The 21,918-nt window shown below is 31.1% G+C and overlaps 2 protein-coding genes across 3 annotated transcripts; both read right to left on the bottom strand.

Moving 5' to 3' along the window:
* Positions 1-363: 363 nt before the first annotated feature.
* On the bottom strand, positions 364-9,637 carry LOC141460137 (uncharacterized). 2 transcript variants are annotated; one of them, XM_074139824.1, is made up of 7 exons: positions 9,494-9,637; positions 8,338-8,404; positions 3,914-3,944; positions 3,650-3,829; positions 2,995-3,037; positions 1,417-1,672; positions 364-561 (listed from the first exon to the last, which is right to left on the bottom strand). In XM_074139824.1, the coding sequence occupies exons 2-7, from the start codon at positions 8,371-8,373 to the stop codon at positions 421-423; spliced, it is 687 nt and encodes a 228-aa protein (XP_073995925.1). In that variant the 5' UTR covers positions 8,374-8,404; positions 9,494-9,637; the 3' UTR covers positions 364-420. The 2 variants fall into 2 exon arrangements, with proteins under 2 accessions (XP_073995925.1, XP_073995924.1); XM_074139823.1 differs by having other exon boundaries at positions 3,650-3,944; positions 9,494-9,636.
* A 9,290-nt stretch (positions 9,638-18,927) lies between these two features.
* On the bottom strand, positions 18,928-21,758 carry LOC141460629 (probable U3 small nucleolar RNA-associated protein 11). Its single transcript, XM_074140815.1, has 2 exons — positions 21,520-21,758; positions 18,928-19,701 (listed from the first exon to the last, which is right to left on the bottom strand). The coding sequence occupies exon 2, from the start codon at positions 19,695-19,697 to the stop codon at positions 18,975-18,977; it is 723 nt and encodes a 240-aa protein (XP_073996916.1). The 5' UTR covers positions 19,698-19,701; positions 21,520-21,758; the 3' UTR covers positions 18,928-18,974.
* Between the last annotated feature and the right edge of the window lie 160 nt (positions 21,759-21,918).

Below are 21,918 nucleotides of genomic sequence, written 5' to 3' on the forward strand. Positions count from 1 at the left end.
ACCAATATCACATAATGGTTTAAGCTAGGCTTACCAAACGTTTCGGTTTAAATGTAAGGTCCTGGCGTCATATTCCAGGTATCATTATGTCCCGGTTATTTGATGTAAAGCGACGAATTACTATGCGCTTTCATCTAATAAAAGATGGATTACGGAACTCATTTTAATATAAATTTAGCTTAGGTTTTCCTTATAAATGTCGATTGTCTGGAATATCATTTAAGATGCCAACGCCTTTAAAGAATTGTTTACTTCAATTTCCGTTTCTGAAATCATATTTGGTGAATTATCTCTACAACTAGTTTTAAATTATAAATGAAAAAATATACTTTTGATTAAAGTTCACATAAGAAAAGACTAACATTCCTTTACAAGATTATTTTCTTTTATTATTATTTTTATTTGAACAATTAAAATCATTCAACCACTGTTTGCAATTTCCATTTGTCGAATTTGGGGAAATGTTTTGCTTGACCTATTCCATTTAGCTTCCACCCTACCTTTAGGCATTGAAGTCTCAACTTTTTTCCAAATAGTTTGAACGATCACATCAGTTGGAACCTATTTAAATAAAAACAAAATTAGATAAAAGTATAAAAAGTGGAAGGAAAAAATCTGGTATGAAATCTTACTCTCATAACACAATGGACAGAGTTTAATTATTTGTTTAATAAAACCATCTTTTATGTCAATTTCATTTTAGAAATCAGTGAATTAGATAATTCTTATTAAACGCCACATCCGGCTGATGAGTAACGATGCTATTTTTATTGCTTTAAACTCGTTAATTGCGCATCTACTCTCGGAATTTTTTTCACTTCCATACATCGATAATTTCGACAAAACTATATAAATAACATTTATTGCAAAATATAATGAAATCTCTTCAACATCTGTGCGTCATATCTGAGTTCAGTCATAGACGTTTGGAGCTTTTTTTTCAGTTCACTGCTGGCCTCCAAAACAATGTTACAGAAAACATCGTCCATTTACAGATATTCAGCTGGAAGAAGCTCCTAGAAATAGAAAAATGTAAGGTCCAGCAACTGGATTCGAATCCAGGATTTCCGTGTGGAACCTTTACTGAAAGGTTCAACGAAGCGGAAATATTTAATTAATAGTTTCAAAACTCCCACTAGCAGCTGAAGGGCTTAACCATTTTCCAATTGTTGGATGCAATGATCTTTACGATTATTCTTTCGAAGTCTTAGAACTTCGTCCTGGGAATTCCAAAGAATTGTCTCCTCTTTCAAGTCTTATTTGTTTTTGTTTGTTTGTTTATTGTTTTATTGACGGTGTTCGATTGACCATCAAAACTTTCAGAAATTGAAAATTAGTTAATTTTCTGTTGTTCCTTAATAAATCTTCTAAAACATGGCTTGTTTCACTCAATTGCACAAACTAACTAGAACTTACCCAATGACCATCTTTCACAAATCCAAGTCCCAGTTCTTCCATCCTTAAATATTCATCATTTTCCATTTGTTCTGAAATATTTTCATATCCGTCAGTCATTTTCGATGCAAGACTACAACTTGAAGCAATGGATGGAAGATATTGCGAAAGATGGCTCGTTCTACTTTCACATTGAACCAGTAAGCTGTTTATCTCCTCCAGTGTCTCTGAGTAGTGATCATCCGGTGGTGTATATTCTTCTTCTTGTAAATAATTACTAAAACAACGATTAGGACTTCATTAAATTAGTGATCTGGAAATGAAGGTCGACTGAAAATAAAAAAAAAATATATCAATTGAACTGTATTAAACAACTACAAAATCAAATAAAGGTTGTAGTCAAACTAAAGTTATTATTAATATTTAAGGCAAGTTCAAATCTTAGCACATTGGTGTCCGGAGCCTTTTACAGTGTAATGACGTCAGTATTCTCTAGTTACAGACAATACTTTCTTTTACCGGACAATGAGTTGAAGACGCTTCTTGGTAGAGAGAAAATCTTAAGGCAGATAGTTGGGCTCGAAGTTTGGATTGAAGTTTAGGGGTACAGAGCTGAACCCCTCTCAAATTATTGAATACCTCAAAGTAGATGCAATAATTTATCCCAAATTATGTTTTACATTTTGAGTGTGGGCAGAAAGAGTTGTACACATTGTTGCTTCTTTTCAAAAAATAAAGAAGGGTGAAAAAGCTGTCGAAGTATTTGCTAACGTAAGACTGAAAATATGTATACTAGTACAAGTAGGGGATACATAGGTTTTCCATTTTTAATCTCAGTTTAGGCTTAGAGGATAGAATTGAAAATGAAGCAATCAAAACAATAAAGTTTGAAACACATCTCCAGTCGAATGAGGCTGTCAAAAATAGAAACACCTATACTCTTATCCCAACTCTTTATAGTTCAGCCTGTGTTAAGAATTTAAATTTAATGAACGATTAAATTAATTAAAACAAAATTTTTAGTCTGTCTAAGACCTAAATGCTGTGGAGGATCAAGTCCTAGGGTTGATCTACTAGTCGTTTTAAGAAGATTGAACAAATAAGTTGGCTGTGCTGCCTTGAGGAACAGAATCCGATCCGTGCTTCAATAATTCAATGATAATAATTCACCATTCAGCTGCATGATCCATTTTGAGCGAAATGAGAATCAAGTGTTTATGGAAGATTTAAATTAGCAAAAAAATGAGCAAATTTTGTATTTAAGATGCCATAAGTTATTCAAATTTCTAGTTTATTTAAAATAAGAAGAGAAGAAATGATAAAAATGATTTTTATTATTTAGTTTAAATTTTATTTAATTCTTGCTATTTATTAGAATATAAGGTATTATATTAGAATATATGAATATAGAATATAACTGAAATTAAGCGATAAGTTCTGGTTGCTACAGTAAATTGTAAATTTTTAAATAGAATTCGAATTGGTCAAACAGATGGACTGCTGTCCATGCTTGGTGTAAATATGATTTACTGGTTATAATATGTAAGAAGTATAATATATTATTATTACTTAAATATTAATGCTTAAGTAAATAGTTACCCTTTCACATTTTCTGTAGATTGCAATGATTGTTCAGGATTATCTGAAAATAAATGCACCTAATGTTAAAAGAGAACAACGACAGTGCTAAGAACAAAACAATCTCCAAATAAAGAAGATATTAATCAATACTTTCGTGTACTTAATAATGTAATATGTGTAGCAGCCATGTTGAATTTCCCAAAATCGAGATATCATTATAAATATTTGTTTTCGATGCTCAAAGTGGTTTCAAGAACAATAAATGTATGGAAAGTATTTGGTGACAGATTCGGGGCAGCTGCCTTCCTTCTTTTAGAGCTCTAAGCGAATTTAAAAAAAAAGAAGTAAACAGTGCTAGAAAAAAGTAGGACAACGCACCCCTTTGTGCTTTCTAAATTACATGTCGAAAACAATACATCATACAACCAAAATGTAGAACAGGCTTCAATTCATTTTTTAATAGTTCTTGCAGATCTGAGTAGAAGCTCATGAGTAGAAGGCATGATTATTTCTATAGGAAGAGTCGAACTCTTTAGACGATCTAGCTACAATAATTGCCTGATACTTTCATTCAGCTACTGAGAAAACTTTAAGATTACAAAATAATACCTCACAGTCTACAAAATGATACCTCACAAGTAAATTATACACTAAAATACATGTTTTTCCTTACCCCATTCTCCGACCTCAGAATATATTGTTTCATCTGGTTGCATAAATTCCAACATCGAATAAGTTTCGTATTGTTCCTGTGAATCTGTAAAAATTGGATCTTGAAATTTCTCCTCTTGATATGGCTGTTCTAAATGAATTCTATTCGCTAATGTTTTCTGTGATTCATCAGCCCTGATTTCTAAAAGCCAGTTTACGTATGAGTTTGACTTTTTGGTTTGCAACGACTGGGTAGAAGAATTATCCATATTTGTTGAGTATTTACCATATGTAGAGATATTTTCAACCGCTAGGGACTAAAAAAAAATGTCAATAATAAGTTATAATGTTTAAAAAAAAATAATAATACATTTATTTAAGTACGCCCAAGTTCGCGAAGAACTTTAGTATGTCCGTTTCCCAAGAACTTTGTCAGATTCCACAGTTTCAATTAATAATTAGCTTAAAATTGGCTAAAAAGTGGTCTTTTTCTTCTCTCTTTAAATATTTTGAATGTTGCACAGTTGGTCAAATAGGTGAGGAAGGCTTTAGGGTTGAACAACTTCCAGAAAATATGAAAAAATTAAAAGTTTTCAATAATATGCTGTAAAAATTTAATAGTGAACTACATATAGTTCTAATACGGTTCTAAGACAAGATTAAGTAGCTTAATGCTGCTCTAACTGTCCAGAATCCAGAATCTATCTGTTGTCTGCATTTTAAATATAATTCTCTAGTCTAAAAAGAATGGATAGATCCCTCTAGTCTTTCGGAAAGGCCGTACCTTTTATTCTGTACTGTCAAAACCTTACACATGCTATCCATTAATCGGCCAATTTAATTGTGTTTATTTAGTTAGCAGTGTCATTCTTAAAGGGCAATTTCCTGATCAATCTGAATCACACAGGCTTATCTCCAGCATGCTGGAAGCTAGTCATTACTAGATTAACTGCTAAACGGAAGATGTGCTGGAATTAATAAAATTATTAATTAAATTTCATTCCTGAGTGATTCTTTAGTGTTGAAGAATGATGCCCTGAACCCAGTGTATAAATACACAACATCTTTGGGTTTTTGTAAGTTTGGATTTTTGTTTTTTTTTGTTTTGTTTTCCAACTGCCGTTATTTGAAAATAAGCACTTAACGCTGCGTTAAAAAAATGAACTTTTCATTAACTTTGGTTTCAATATTTGAATAATATTTGTGACTTAAATTAGTGTCTACTTTGCCAGGAACGAACAAAACCTAACTACCAAATTTCGTGGACGAGAGCTGAAGACATACTTTAATATTAAACATTTTATAGCAAATTAAAACTTAGTAGTTAACGCGATACTCGAAAACTATCCGCTAAAACGACCTTGTTAATAATCACTACGGTAAACCTGATACAATTGAATAATATTAGTGTATATCTAATACATTTAGTAAGAATTACAACTTTAAAGAAAATGCTTCGCAGGTTTTTTTTTGTATGTGTGTTAGTTAATTGTATAATTTCTTAAATGTAAATAATTAAATAAAAAATTAAATTATTTTACTGATTAATGTATTTCTATATAATCAGCCAAAATGATAAAAGTTAACATCCTTTACTGAAAAGGAAACTGTTTAAATAAAAAAAAAATGCAATGATAAAAAAAAAGATATCATGCTATCTAATATTTTCGATATTAAACTAAATAATATTACATTCTTCAGTGATAGATGAGCTTTTTAAGTGCGTATTAATAGCTCTTACTTGTGAAAGATTGTGTCTCTTTTAGTAAGTAGTTTCTTGCAGCAAAGGAGATGAAACATTCAGATTCCAAATCGCTACAAAGGATGAATGAGGACAGTGAGGAATATTCTTCAGATAATTTCACTGAAGTAAGGTATGGAAAAAGGATAAAACCAAAAAAACCTTCAACTAAAATAAAATTAAACAATAATCAACCTAAAGAAGAAAATGACAAAGAATTAAGTAACACTCAGATAAACAAAACAACATTTATCCCAGCTATCTATTTGCATGATGCTAATAACTATCAACAAATATTAAAAGATATTAAAAAACTTATTAAACAAGACTTTTCAACAAAACTAGTTGGAAATTCATTTAAAGTTATGTTAACAGATCAAAATGATTTTGAAATTCTTACAGAATTTTATAAAAACCAAAACGTTTCCTTTCACACTTGTCGTTGTCCTTCAGATCAAAAATTAAGCGTTGCTATAAAAGGTGTACCTCACTCTCTAACTGTCGAAGAATTAAGTGAAACTATAGAAAGAAAATTTCCATTGATCAGAATTAAAAGAGTTATAAACAAAAACAATAAACCTACATCCACTTGTTTCGTTGAATTAGTGAACAATGAGGAAGGAAGGAAAATATTAAATTTAGAATATATATATTACTCTAAAGTTACTGTAGAAATGTGGAGAATGGATAGCAGCTCTCATTGTAGAAATTGTGAAAATTATGAAAGAAGATGGTCAAAGAAACTTTCTAAATCTGTGGACAAACAACCAAGTTCACTCAGTAAATCAACTGATGCAGAAAGTACAATCGAGAACGCTAAATGCAATTTCTGTGAAAACTATCATACTGATTTCATGCTGTGCCCTTATTATGAAAAACTTTTTCTAAAAATGGATCATAAGACTATTAATTTTCACTCAAATAAAAATGACGATATGCCAAAACAGACAGAAAATGTGGAAGAAACTAATAAAATATCAAAAATACTCAAAGATTATAGGTTCGATTGTGATTACATAACTAATAATGAAGTCTGTAAAGAGAAAAAAGGCAGAATCGGAAAACAGAAGAATTTAAGTAAACCTAAGGCAGTTGACAATTATTATATTTCTAAATTCGCAACATTGGAGATGGTATTGATAATTTCATTTACTTATATTCTTTATTTGTTATTATTTAAATGAAAAATTTGAAGAGAATTTTAAACATACATTTATGCCAAAAAAAAAATACACAGGTTCGTTTTACTTCTGTCTGGTCCCCTAATTAACCCCATAATGTATTAGACTATTGAGGGATCCTCATTTACAAATAAATGCCTTTATCAAAACGCCAGTTTAATCAAATATTAGTTTAGTATAAAACTTAAAAACAAGTTTAAAATTTCGGAATTATTATTCATTCTGCAAACACTTTTTAAAAGACAAATCATTCATATTTTTTATTTTATTTTCAATTTATACATTTTTTGATGTTTTGAAAATGTAAGAATTGGTATTTTATATAATCTAATAAATATTATTAATTCAATTAGTTAGTAATAATTATTACTGTACTGATTATTGAGAATTTACTGTAAATACGTTTGTAACATGAATAAAAGTAAGAAAAAATTTATTTTACTAAACTTCATGTTTGCTATTCGTTCCTTCCTTTCAGTATTTGGAAATTGAGGGTCACCGGACACATTCTATTTAATTATTTTTGATGTTTAATCATTTGTTTATTATGACAGTATTATATATCAATCGCTTGAGTTCTCTGACCAATTAGGAGCGTCGCCCAAATAATCTGTTAAGAAGTTTCAATTGTTTTGTCTTTGCTTGTCTTTTAAGGTTTGTGTTTAGGTTCCATATTTGTGGCGTTCGTCAATGAAAAGCTTAAGTTTTTGCGCACCAGGTCTGTGTACTAAGAAGAGTATTTTTATTAAAGAAGACGGGGTGGTCAGGAACCAGGCCGTAGTGTAATTGTGGTATGCTGGCTGGCATTTCTGTGGCTACATTTTAATTCGCCACTTCTTTACCCACGATTCTATTTTATGTAAGTGTGTCTGTAACTTGTACTAAGCTGATGAAGGGCGTTTACTTGTGGCTAGTAAGGCTGTGTCACATCTTATGTACAGAGAAGTGTGGAGGAATGCGTAGGTATGTCTGATGTGTATACTGTGTAGAGGATCAAGTATACTTCCCTACAGCACTCCTGCACCCATTGTTAAGAAAGGAGAGATTGCTGAACCAGTACTAACTTGAAAGAATCTCTTTCTGAAAGATAGGATTGCAGAATGGAGAAGTAAGTTGAAGGAAGACTCGTTTTTAGTTTGAATAATATTCCAGGAGGCCAGGCACTATGGGTCTGGGTTACGTCTAAAAAGGCACCAACAATACTGCCAATATTCGTTGGCAACACACAATCCAATTAAATGATACATAAATGATGGATTTGTACATAAAACTGAAATGTTATTGTAAGGAAGCCTTGTGATATACTATATGAAATGTAAAAAGTTAAGGTGGAAGATAATTTAATGTTTTTTAAACTAATTGATTACTTTCTTAGATTTTTAGAAATTTTGGATTAATTCATAGTGATTAATTGAAGCTAATTTTTTGAACTGTAATCGTACCGAAGAACATGAAAATTTTAATCAAAACTTTTGCAAAACACAATGTGATTTATCTACAACTATAAATCGAAGATCGAAGGATAATTTCTTATTGTCGACTCTGAATTTTCAGCAATGCAGAAAAAAAGAGTCGTATAAACCATTCGTTTCAATTTCCCTTATTGGGTTAACCTGCTTGGGGCACCAAACATAAAGAAGAACCTTGTCAATAAAACGTCCAAACATTGTATGAATTGAGAACTTAATTTCTAAATTCTATACTCACAATACTATTCCCTACTAAATACATAAAATGAAAACTAAAACTTAAATTTTTGACCAAAATATCTTTAAATTTTATGCTTACTTCCTCAGAATTTGCCTTTGATTGCCTTGTACCCATTTTCTTATTTATTATAACCTTGCACCAAATTCTATAAATGAAAACAAATTAAATTAAAATTTGGCAAAAGAAAATTGGCGATTAGATGGACGTGAATACACTGGACAGACGTTCGAAATCTCGACTTTGAGGCAGATCGTCGTTTCTTAGAAGCTGCTTCTATCCCATAATAAAGTGTTTGATATAACAAGTACAAGGTGACTGAATAAGCCAATGATCCAGACTGGTTGTGCATTGATTACAAAATAAAAATAAATAAATTATGAATACATTTTTGCTTTATAAATTAAAAATTTGTTGGCTGCCCAAACTCAAAAAAGAAATGAGTGAAGTGAGAACAATTTCAATTTTAGGCTCTAGGACTTGCAAAGTGCAATTGTTGTGTACTGTTGCTTGTTCAGAGATCAATATGCTGTTTTTAAAGCCTAGAACCATTTGCTGCTACATTATTTTGATACAAATTTAACTTAGACTAATTAATATTTTATATCCTTTTTAAACGCTCTCTCCATCTTCATTACGGTTTCTATGTATAAATTATTAAAACTATGGTAACATGAAGTATCAATGTAATTAATCTATATTGTACAATAAAAATAAATTTATTACAATGTACAAGTTATTTATTTTACAGTTCAAATTTAATTTAACTATGTCGGTCTAATTAGTAGAGAGATGTTAGAGAGTCACGCAAATACGTTTTATTTCACTGCAGGAACGAACGAGATACTTAGTTGAAACTATATGCCATCATTAATAAATAAATCAAGATCTACTGAGTAATTAACAATTTGAACTTAAATAATAGCAATTAGCAGGTAAAAAGCAATTTAATTGAACTTTATTTATTAACAAGGACAAGCTTTGTAAAATTCATTTCACCAAGCACACGAATTTCTCAAAATTATGTTTACTTTCCCTAAAGTTTATAGAATTAGGTGATTCAATATCATCTGTTATAGAAAATTGCGATGGGTTGGTGGTTCAAAATGTAAGAATATGGGCGTATATCCAGAACTAATAACCTATAGTTTCCTCCATTATCAGCAAAATTTAATGATTTTCTTAAATATTATTCTACTTAAGAAGTTCAGGATAATATATAAATCTTACTACTTACTTTCAACAATAAAGCTCTAGGCTTCAAATAATGAATATAAATTGTTAGATTTGTTAATGCTCAAAAGAAAACTATAAATAAAAGTTACCACATAATTTAAAAAAAAAATCATAAACACATGATCAGCTCTATTTTAAATAATTATAGTTTCAAGAGGAAATTTATACATTATCATCAAAACATTAATTCATTAGCTTGGAGGTATTAAATATTCAAGTAGATCTCTTTGTCAACGTTTCACTTAGTATCTCCTCCGAATGGTTAATTGTGAAATGAATGATTCTTTAAAAAGTTTATATTAGCTTGTCAATAGTTTCAAGTTTTGGGTAACAAGCCTACAAAATCATATGAGAAATGCTACCTCAAAATCCTTCTTTGTCTTTCTATTTCTTTTTAAAAGCTTTAGACAATTTACATCTTAAAACGCTGTTCAATTTGTTAATTTCTCATTTCTTAGCTGATGGAAGTTTTTTGCATTGTGTATATAATTTCGCTAGGGCTTTTTGTTTTTTTTTAAAGATACATATTATTATTAGATTATCTATATATATATAAAAATGAATGTTTGTCTGTATGTTTGTACTCGATAGATTCAAAAACCATACATCCAATCGCCGTGAAAATTTGTGAAATTATTAGGTATATCCCCGGGAAGGTTTTTGCATTTTTTTTTTTTTTAAATCATAGTTGGGGCTCTAGGTGCTCCCGAATAAATATCCCAAAAATATCAAAATAACATTTAATTAGTAATATTTGTTAAAAGTGTAACCATGAAAACCATGAAAAACAGTTTTCTGCAATTATTAATACGAGAATAAATTATACCGAAGATGGTGGAAAACCCATTAAACTAAAAGAACTCAACAATACTATTGACGTTGATAATCGTTGGGTAGTACCATATTCTCCATTACTACTAAAAACGTATTACGCACACATAAATGTTGAGTACTGCAATTCAGTGAAAGCTAGAAAATATATTTGCAAATATGTGAACAAAGGAAGCGATATGGCATTGTTTGGGGTGGAAAATACAACTGCATCTAACGATGAAGTCACCCAATATCAACTGGGACGCTTCATAAGTAGCAATGAGGCCGTATGGCGTATTTTATCATTTTCCATTCATGAGCGATATCCAACGGTTGTTCATTTAGCAGTACATCTTGAAAATGGACAACGTGTGCATTTTACATCAGAAAATGTACATGCAAGAGCAATGTCACCACCGCCAACAACATTAACTGAATTTTTCACATTATGTAGAAATGATACCTTTGCAAGGACACTACTGTACTCTGAAGTAGGGATAATTTTATTGTTAATTTTCATTTCGATGTATTGTATACATTTGATCATTAATAAATTATGTTTGAGGTATCAAAACTGCCTTTTTGTTCAAACTCAGCAACGTGTGAACGGGTACAGCTAGTTGCTTAATAAAGCTTTAACCAAGTAAAATTTTGTATTGAATTAAATTGTTAAATTTGAATGTACAATTAGAATTTAATAACTAGAGAAAGAGAAATTTTCTTTCATTATTATAGAAAGTTTACCAAAAAAAAATTAATAAATATTTTTTAGAAAATGGTGAAAAAGAATTGAAACAAATGCATAAGCATGGGGATTTTTATAAATCGGTTGGGATTTTTTATCTATCATTAGAGACTTTTTCATCAACTTGGTGTAGAGATTTTCATTTTATTTAGTTGGAAACATTTGTTTCTGTCCCACATTTCACTAGCTGAAAGAAACAAGAAAAATTGCGTGATAAAATTAAATATATCATCGAGCAATGAGGACCTAAACTACTTTTTTCAAAAATTGCAGATTTAGACACAACACAACATCGGTAAGAAAATATAAGTTATGTTTTTTATAAATCACCGACATGTAAAGTCTGGACGGCTGTCTAGCTCGGCAGTCATATACCACCTTCTGGGGAAGGTAAATGCGTCAATTAGAAGCGGTCTACTTAATATACTACCTCTATATCTCAAAGTGCAATGGCCAACAACATCTCTCAAGCAAAACGGATACTAATTAGTTCTTGTGTCACTCCCACCCATCAACACGGACATCGCCTTCTGGTCAGAATCAATAAGATAAGTGGACGTATAATTTCATCTATTATTAATGTATTGTAAACATTTACAATAATTTTTAATGTAAAGAAGTTAGAGGTAATAATATAGTTAAATAACCTGGTTATTATCCGTGATGTTTTCCCTATTTTTGACCGATATTTGATTTTCATTAATCACGCGAGGTTGATTTATCAGTTGAATACAAATTTTTTTTAGATACCAGTAGTTTTGTTTGTTAAAATAAGTAGTTTTAAAGAAATTCGATGGAGGAAAATGAGAAGTAAAAATAGAGAAGCTTCATCGAACAGGTTCGATTTTCGGTCTAAACTTTGGATTCCATTTAATGTTGCATTAATATGAAAGTCGTTTTTTTTTATCGATTTATTCGGTAGTTAGGTTCGGTTATTAGGTAGTTTAGTTCGGTAGAAAGGCGTCTACAAAGTCTTCCATTTTAGTAATCATTTAAGAATTTGATCTTATGTATGGCAATTAGAATTAATTTAAGTAATGCCCATTATTTCAGGTGGGCTTTACGTACAAATAACAATTATGTGTCGTGGACGGAGGCGATTAGCAAAACATTACTGTAAATTTCTTTTATTAACAATTAAATAAAATCCATGGTCTTGCCTCTAACAGCTCGGCTATTTATAATAATTATTGAATATAAAATCCCCAAGATAAGAAATCCCTAGCTTGTTGAGCAAAAAACAAATTTCATCAAGTAAACTTTATATAGATATATAAACAAAATTCATTAACTTAAAATGCACTTCAATAAATAAGTTCAGTTTGAATTGAGAGATGTTTCCTCTATCATAGTGCGTTCTTCTGAGGCGTTTTGAAACTACCCTATTTCCTATGGACCAAATAATGTGTGAAATCTTAAAAAAAAAAAAAATACTTTAAATATAAGAGTAATATTGGATACATATTTATTTCTAAGGAAGCAGAAAAAATGTTTACAACACGATTATTGTGACATGAAAATGTTTCCCTCTGTATTTTCCCCAACAGGTTACAAATGTTTGCCTCTTTTGCGTGCCAGTGAGGGGAGTTAGTGATCTCTAAGGGCATATTTTTCCTCTGGTATGCAGCGGCCCCTAAGTGAGCTCTGGTGGATGTAAGGACTTTTAGGTTAAATGAAGAACAGAAGTAACTTCAGCTTCTGGAGGACGGACGAGTTCTCTGATTCTCGCAATTGCCCTCTAAGTGATCACTGCTAGAAGACTTGTGGCTTGTATTCTTCATGATTATAACTTTCCGCCTATCTTAATGTTCTGTTTCATCTTCTTCAAATTAAAAACAAATGCCTGTACATCAATATCATCGCAAATTTAACAGTAGAATTAAATAAACTTTAAGTTTAAAAATTTCAGTTAAAATATTCAGCATCTTGACGCAGTTTTGACATTGAGACAGTGGTTTGATAAGTTTCTCTACATTCACTGTGTTTTTATTTGCAACTGTTTTGACTAACTTTTAGGTTATTGACATTGATGTAAATTGAGGGGAGGCAATCTTTCTTGTTTATAGAAATGTAACCAATCTGCTGGAAGTCCACATATCCCCATAATACATCATAAGCAACTAGTCTGTGAGACCAACCCGCACCCAGACCACATTAAACCATGGATGCCAGACCATTCTTTTCAAAGTTACTTATGTGGTTGTACATTGCGTAATTGTAGGAAAACTTCAGTCAACTCCTTACCATAGTTGATTCCGAACAGTTTGTAAACTTGTCTACAAATGGCACATCAACAGAGATGTTTCTGCTGACGCTCTTGAGAGCGTCGCTTGAGTCAGTATTTCTCGATCACAATATACTGTTCAATACAATAAAAATAAAGGTCCTCTAACTAATTCACGGTACTTACAACATTGTACTATTCAATTTTATTTAATGAAATATTACTAGTATGTTGTTAATAAGGAACAAAAACAAATGCACTATTTAAATTGTATTCTTTCTAATTTCACTCAACTTTATAATGGAGATTAGGTTTTAATCATTAAGTAGCTAGACTTACTTAAGGCAATTCATTAATTAAAGTGATATTTTTCTAGTCGTGAGTGCAATTCGCGTGTACTGTTAATAATAACTCTGAAAACCGAGCAAGAATTTTCATTTAATTGCCCGCTGTTTCTTTCAAATACGTTTCACCAAGCATTGGGGTCAATTAAAAATAAATAATTAAAAATAACTTGAGAAAACTAAGAGGCAAAAATCTGTAAACTATTAGGGGAAACCCTATAAAGTTGAAGTGGATTCTGTATTATTGAAGCGGAAAATCTAGGTTAGACTTTTTTTTTACTGAAATTCTTAGAGAGATTTGTTAATTTGAAATAAATAACTTTTATTAAATTGCATCTTAATCAGATAATATCTGAACTTAAGCACTCTTAATAGTTTACTTAATAACTTAGTACGAGCTTAGATTTTATAAAATTGTTAAAAATGGCCCTCCTAAGATTTTGAAAGCTAGATCTATTGTGATCAGAAATTGTGCTTAAGCTTTTAGAGGACAGCGTTCTACATAAGATTATAGTCATCTGCTAAGAAAAAAAATTATATGATTTCTCGAGACATTAAAAACTGATTTAAAGTGAAAGGTATACATTTAATTTTCATGTGGCTATTAATGGTATAATAATAAACCATTTAATGCTTTCTGGTACATAAACTTAACATTATTCTTAGGTGGTAAAAATGTAGAAAATTTGTTGGCTGAGTCCGGCCTTTAATTAAATTAGTTTTAGCAAACGTTAAATAATTGAGATTCAAGATATTTATCAAAGTGTAGGCCTATCAAAGCATACACTTGGAAACAGACCTGATTGCATGACATTTTCACGCCATCTAGCAACTATGTTTAGAACTACAATTCCCTTCTTGTTTCGCCACTATGTAACATAAGCAGGCACTTCTTCAATTAAAGATAAGTTGGTCTATTCACTTTCACTTATCAATGCAATTTTAATATTGAGTGGTAATAAAGTGTGGTTTAATAAATTTCTACAAAAATTTATCCTCAGGAGGGTTCAAATTATATTAGATCATTAGTAAGTTCGAGAAAACTAACCACATTGAAATAGATTTTTTTTAAAGAAATTGTCAAAGTTAGTTAAATGTGTTTCGGCTTTTAGGATTCAGAGTTGACATTAAAATATGAAATAAGAAATTAGGGCGGCCGAAATAATTAATTATTAACTGCTTTAGTAAATAAAAAGTAACTGACCTACAGCCTCTTAAGTCTAAGAAACTCAGAAGTTTAAGAAACAGTAGCTAATAATATAGAATTATATGCTTATTTCCCTTTTAGCTGAAATAACAGTATCTCATTTAATGTAAAGGGCACCTGAAAAACAAGGCGAAAATATGTTCCTAGAAACGTATTTACTTTTCATTTGTGATGGGATATTTTGTTGATGGAACTGTCCAATAAGAAATGTTCAGCCGACGGATTGTTTTTCTTGAATAAAACATTATTATTAAAACTGTCCGGTAGGACAGTTGTATAAGGGTTGATCGTCAAAAACTGCACGAAAAAGAGTAACGTTGAAAAACACCCAACTTTGACAATTTTTTTCTCTTTTTCTATAAAAGATAAAATTCCCAAATTTTCTTTAAAATAAAGGGCAAACCCTCCTTTATAACTGTAATTTTTTTGCAACAACCCAGATCTAATAGGTTTCGAGAAAAAAGTTGCTGAAAATGAGCAAAAACGGCTTTTTCAAAAAATGTTCTTCTTCTTCTTCTTGTTGTTGTTACCTTTTTTGTAAACAACGTAGCGCTTAAACGCGTGAACCGATTTTCATGAATGAGGTGTCATTCGATTCGGAATTTTATGTAGATGTGCCTTTTGGGGGTCTCGACGCTGTACATCGAATGGGAGAGGAGTTAGCCCCCTTTATGTAAGGCCCCCTCCAAAATTATTATTACTAATTACTCTGTAAATCTTGGCCCGATTTTGATAAAATTTGGTAGGATGATAGGGTTAGGGCTCCCCTACGTAACATTAAAGCGGCGATCAGCTCTTACACTTGTTAAGGGAAAGTATAGCAATCGTTTCATTATTACTAAGAAATGTTTAATATATTTTATTAAACACAAAATTAAGAATCTGAAATCAGCTGTAAAAGTACATTTAAGGATTAATATTGTAAAGATTGATTTGAGTAAAAAATGAAAAAGTTTATTGTATCTCCTGAAAATTCATTTTTGAAAAACTACAAGACTATGAAAGAACTTTGACGTTATAGTATGGATAGTAATTATGCCTGCTGAAACACAGCTTTAGATTGAATTTATGTGGCTAAAAGGACAAATCAGTAATTTTAATGATTCAAAAGTTGTTATAAGTAAAATACATTCCAAATAGATAAATCAATGCTTAGACATATCTTTAACAAAAACTTACAGTTTAAAATGTTAAGTATAAGGGTTGATTAAACGCCAAAAGGTACACAAATCAGCAAGTACCCAACATTTCATTAATACTTCATTGATATTATTTTAAGTAATTTTACTACATTAATTTTCATTAATATTTTTTTGAATTTATTAGATGTCACAGACCCTTATGCTGGCTATTTTAATCTACAAAATATTTGTTCAAGTAGAACACCATTTAACTTAGATTGACTGTAATAAGATAAATAAGATATGCATATTTTTAGGACAGCTAATTATTCCAGTATTTTACTATAAGTAAAATTAGAGGGACTACATTAAATTACAATTGAGAAATGAATAATTATTGTTGAATAATTTACTTGATATTACCTACGCGTTATTTGTGCTCACAAATACTTCGGAAAGACGAATTCTAGACTGAAATATTATTTTAAATCCGTGATTCAAATTTAAATAGAAGCCGACTCTGCCTTTGTCTTTTTTTACTTTAACGTGCATGTACATACATACGATATATGTGACTATTCAGAATAAAGAGCATAATAAAGATAAATCAGAAGAATAATTTGGAATAAAGCTAAAATAAAGTACCTATTTAATTACGAAAATATAATGTACATTTTATCATAATTATAACAAAAAAATAAAATATTATGAATGAACAAAGGGAAGGGATTAGCTATGCGGTTAGCATATTGGATTCCCACGTGGAGGTTCCGGGTTCGAATCCAGCTGCTGACCCTTAGATTTTCTCTTTCTAAGAGCTTCTTACAGCTCACTGTCCGGGTGATGGACAGAGTTGTCTGTAACGAGAGAACACTGTCCGGAGGCCGGCAGTGCACTGAAAAAAGCTCCGGGCGCCAATAACCTTGATGTTGACGCGACTTAAATCATAAAAGAAAAAGAAAATGAATGAACTGGCCAGCATAAGGGTCTGTGACATCTAATAAATTCAAAAAAATATTAATGAAAATTAATGTAGTAAAATTACTTAAAATAATATCAATGAAGTATTAATGAAATGTTGGGTACTTGCTGATTTGTGTACCTTTTGGCGTTTAATCAACCCTTATACTTAACATTTTAAACTGTAAGTTTTTGTTAAAGAGATTTTTGTACCTTTTGGATAGATTTTCTTATTTGTATGTTTTGCAAAGTTACATATCTGCTTTTCAGATTTTATTAAAATTGGGAATAATAAATTTAATTTTATCATTATAACCTGAAAAGGTGTTAAGTCGGAGTTACTACCACTGGACAGATCTTTTTAAAGAATGATTATAGTTGCGGTCCCCAAACCATCCTCAATAACAATTTTTTTGAGAAAGCGTTTTGAATAAAATAGGAAGGTAATTTGTACGTAAATAGCAAAATTAAACTGCGATTACAGTACTTCTCCCTAAAAGGCAAAGAGGCAAAGATTTTGAATCGAACTACAATTCATTGATGAAAATCGGTTCACTCATTGAAAATTTTAACGATTGCAATACTTCCTCTTAGTAGGTGTAAGAGCATGATGGCACTTCACAGCCACGTAGAGGAGCTTTAACCACTTCTTCTTACTAAATTTTATCAAAATCGGACTAACCGTTATAGAAATATTGGTAATAATAGTTTTAGAAAGGGCCTTACTTGGGTGGGGCAAACTCCCCTCCTTATGAGGCACAGCGTCGAGACTTTTAAAGTGCAAATCTGTACAAAATTTCGATTCGAATGACACTTTATTCATGACAATCGGTTTACTTTTCGATAATTTGAAACGATTGCTATACTTCCCCTTAACAAGTGTAAGAGCAGATCGTCGCTTTAATGTTACGTAGGGGAGCCCTAACCCTGTCATCCTACCAAATTTTATCAAAATCGGGCTAAGATTTACAGAGTAATTAATGATAATAATTTTGGAGGGGGCCTTACATAAAAGGGGCTAACTCCTCTCCCATTCCATGTACAGCGTCGCGACCCCCAAAAGGCACATCTACATAAAATTCCAAATCGAATGACATCTCATTCATGAAAATCGGTTCACGCGTTTAGGCGCTACGTTGTTTACAAAAAAGGTAACAACAACAACAACAAGAAGAAGAACAAGAAGAACAAGAACAAGAACATTTTTTGAAAATGCCGTTTTTGCTCATTTTGAGCATCTTTTTTCTCAATATCTATCAAATCTAGGTTGTTGCAAAAAAATTACAGTTATAAAGGAGGATTTGCCCTATATTTTAAAGAAAATTTGGGAATTTTATCTTTTATAGAAAAAGAGAAAAAAATTGTCAAAGTTGGGTGTTTTTCAACGTTACGCTTTTTCGTGCAGTTTTTGATGATCAACCCTTATACAACTGTCCTACCGGACAGTTTTAATTAAAGAAAGTAATTAAATTGATAAGCAAATAAGCTACCTGCAATAGGTATAATGAGTATAATTGCTATTCAGGAAACGATGGGGCTAACAGAAAATCTAGCTTCAAATTATTTTAATTTGTACTAATCCATAATGCGGGGATTAACGTCCAACTACAAATTAGGTGACGTGAACGGGGGGCGGAAGCTCATACTTTATTATAAACAATTTTTCCTAACAAATAAAAAGTAGTCTAACGCGGGATTCGAACTGGTGATCTCTTGCCCACAAAGCCACGCTCTTGACCACTAGACCAGCACCTGCCTTACTTTAAATTAGTAATGGTTACATTTAGTTAACTTTTTAGAAGAATAAAAGAGTACAGGAACATAATCCAAGTAATTTTACGGTGCTGCTGAGATAGGTTTTGAATTTTTTCGCAATTAGAAATGTCACTACCAAAGTTAAGTCCGATTTTAAGAACATCATTGGCCAGTACGATGACAAAAAAAAATAGTCATCATATTTGGTGGTCAATTATCATGGATACTCAAAGGTGACTAAAGGTATTTTTAAGAAACAATACAAATTAAAAAAAATGGTTTTATTCATGATTAATTATACAACAAATGAATGCTACCTTTTTCTTTCATATTTCCAAACAAATACAGGTGCTTGATTCTTCGAACCTTTCTGAACGAGTTTCGGCCGCTCAGAAGATGTATTCCTTAAATAATTCTGCATTTCCATCTTACGTTGTATGACACTAAGTTGTTTCACTCTTTCTATACGCTGCGCCAAATTATTATAACTATTCAGTTTCATTTTATTCATTTTTCTTAAAGTCTTTTTATCAATATCAGGAATATTTAGATCACCAATGTTCTCTAACTGTTGAACGTCCTTTGATGTAGAAGCTTCTGCTGGATTACCTTCATCATCAAAGTGGAGATGGTTTGACTTAACTGATTTAGTAAAATCTGTTAAATGCAAACTTGATTGTAACCTATTCACTTTTTTATGTTCGATTGTTCTTTTCATGGCCACGTATGTTAAATTACGACTTTCCATTAATTTCTTCTGTTCTAATGTATCCTCATCGACTGGTTTTACTTTTTCTTTATGTCTACCATCAACAATTTTAGAATTAATCATGTGAAAATAAAATTCATCGGGATTTCTATTTTGTGCTAAAATTTTCAATTTTTTTAGTACATTTTGTTTATTATGGTAATCGTTAGCTCTATATTTATAATCCTTCTTTTTCTCCAAAAGTCCTAGATGGGCTCTTTTTTCAGGTTGATGGCGCTCCCTATGTGTCCTCTGGTTTATCTTAGATGCTTTACGAAAAGAAGACATCTTCCTAAACAGATAAGAAAAACATGCACTTGAGTATAAAAATGTATTGTAGTAAGCACTTGAGTATAAAAATGTATTGTAATAAGCACTTGAGTATAAAAATGTATTGTAGTAAGCACTTGAGTATAAAAATGTATTGTAGTAAGCACTTGAGTATAAAAATGTATTGTAGTAAGCACTTGAGTATAAAAATATATTGTAGTAAGCACTTGAGTATAAAAATGTATTGTAGTAAGCACTTGAGTATAAAAATGTATTGTAGTAAGCACTTGAGTATAAAAATGTATTGTAGTAAGCACTTGAGTATAAAAATGTATTGTAGTAAGCACTTGAGTATAAAAATGTATTGTAGTAAGCACTTGAGTATAAAAATGTATTGTAGTAAGCACTTGAGTATAAAAATGTATTGTAGTAAGCACTTGAGTATAAAAATGTATTGTAGTAAGCACTTGAGTATAAAAATGTATTGTAGTAAGCACTTGAGTATAAAAATGTATTGTAGTAAGCACTTGAGTATAAAAATATATTGTAGTAAGCAATGCTACCGACTTCCACACAGGTTCGTTACCTAGGGCTCTACCTAGACAGCCGTCTAACCTGGAACCCTCACACCAGACTTAAAAGACAAGAACTGAACAGATGTTACGGACTACTAAGGAGACTCCTTGGACCGAAATCCTCCATGAACGTACAAAACAAACTTACACTTTACAAAACACTATTACGACCTATATGGACATATGGAGCAGAATTGTGGGCTCCGCCAAATCATCCAGCATCCAATCTATCCAATCTTTCCAGTTTAAAGTCCTCCGCCAAATCAACGCACCATTCTCTAGAATAATACAAACAACCAGGATTGGTATAGCTTATGGCAGGCATTTTTTGACTCTAGCAAGTGACTTTACCAGAACGGTTAGAAATTGTAATTTACTAAATTATAAAATAAATTTATTAAGTCTAAATTAAAAAATTTCAAAGTTTAGAAGGACATGCAAGATGTTTAAGAACAGAGAAAGGATTTTGCAAACGCTTCCATGAATCAGTAAAAATAATCATTGACGGGCGATCAACTTATCCACGACTATACATACGACTAGTACAATTAGTCGTATGAGATCTAAAATTAAGATTTACGGAGGTCATCTATTTCAAAAAGTTCAAACTGCGGTCAGTATATTTCATAAGCGCCAATATTAATGAATGTTCTGAACATGCAGCAGGAAGGAAAATCCAATTTGACAAACTCCCTAAGATTGTAGTTAATCCTTTTAATCCATCTAATCCGGTGTGACAATAAAGGTTATAAGGGCCTAATTTAGGTGTTCGGGTATCAAGGGAAAGATTGAGTAATGCCCCGCAAATGCCATTGAAGATTTCTTCACTGAATTATTACAGAAACCACAAAGCGCCGATGTCTAGTTTGGTAGGCCCCTCAAATATAACCTTACCATCTTTCAGAGTGTTCTTTGATTAGAGAGGCAAATTACGTTGTTTTATTCTTCTTCTTTTTTACGGCATTTTTGTCCTTTAGAAAAGTTATACAGATTTGTAGATACTACTAAAAATTGTAGTCCAATTTCGTTTGAAATCGGTCCTACAAGTCTTGTATTTCATAATCTTCCCAAGGGTTACACAATCTCCTCAAGGTTAATTTATATTTTTAAATAGAAGCTCTAATTTAAAATTAATTATTAAAATTAACGGAATGAATTTTCAATCATCTGCTTGATACTAATGAAGTAACCACCACTACAAAGAAGAAAATTTTAGAGTAGCGTCAATCTTTTGATACTATTGCAATAAATCAATTTGTACTTACTTAAATTGGGAAACCACTATTTAATAAAATGTAAAACTAATATAGTTAGTTGTTTTAATTAACACCAACTGTTTTCTCGAGAACTGAAATTATTTACATTCACCACTGTTTTTGCACCTTTCAGACTATAACCTCCTATTAGCATCGATACTTTTCCTTATCCAAACACAAGGTTTGTTATATATAAAGAGGATTAACACTTCTTTCTTATTATTATTAACTAGCCTACTTTTTATTGTAACTGTACGTTTAAATGAAAAACAAAACAACAAAAAATTGCTAGAAAATGCCCTGAGTTATATAGAATATTTAATTAAAAGACGAGTATGCCTATGCTACCTAGCGGCATTATTCAAAACTACTAGACCATTGTAGTTTATTAAGTTACCGCTAGATAGC

This window comes from Rhodnius prolixus, unplaced genomic scaffold (genome assembly GCF_049639745.1).
Source record: "Rhodnius prolixus isolate KJV_2025 unplaced genomic scaffold, Rpr scaffold_6, whole genome shotgun sequence".
Taxonomy (NCBI): Eukaryota; Metazoa; Arthropoda; class Insecta; order Hemiptera; family Reduviidae; genus Rhodnius; species Rhodnius prolixus.

Bases quoted from the DNA above. Each gene is read 5' to 3' on its own strand.
- LOC141460137 (XM_074139823.1), bottom strand. From the start codon at position 8,373: ATGGGTACAAGGCAATCAAAGGCAAATTCTGAGGAA. The intron at 3,038-3,649 runs GTAAGGAAAAAC...ATTTATTTTCAG, and splicing joins TTCTGAGGTCGGAGAATGGG to ATAATCCTGAACAATCATTG. The intron at 562-1,416 runs GTAAGTTCTAGT...TTATTTAAATAG, and splicing joins TTGTGAAAGATGGTCATTGG to GTTCCAACTGATGTGATCGT.
- LOC141460629 (XM_074140815.1), bottom strand. From the start codon at position 19,697: ATGTCTTCTTTTCGTAAAGCATCTAAGATAAACCAGAGGACACATAGG.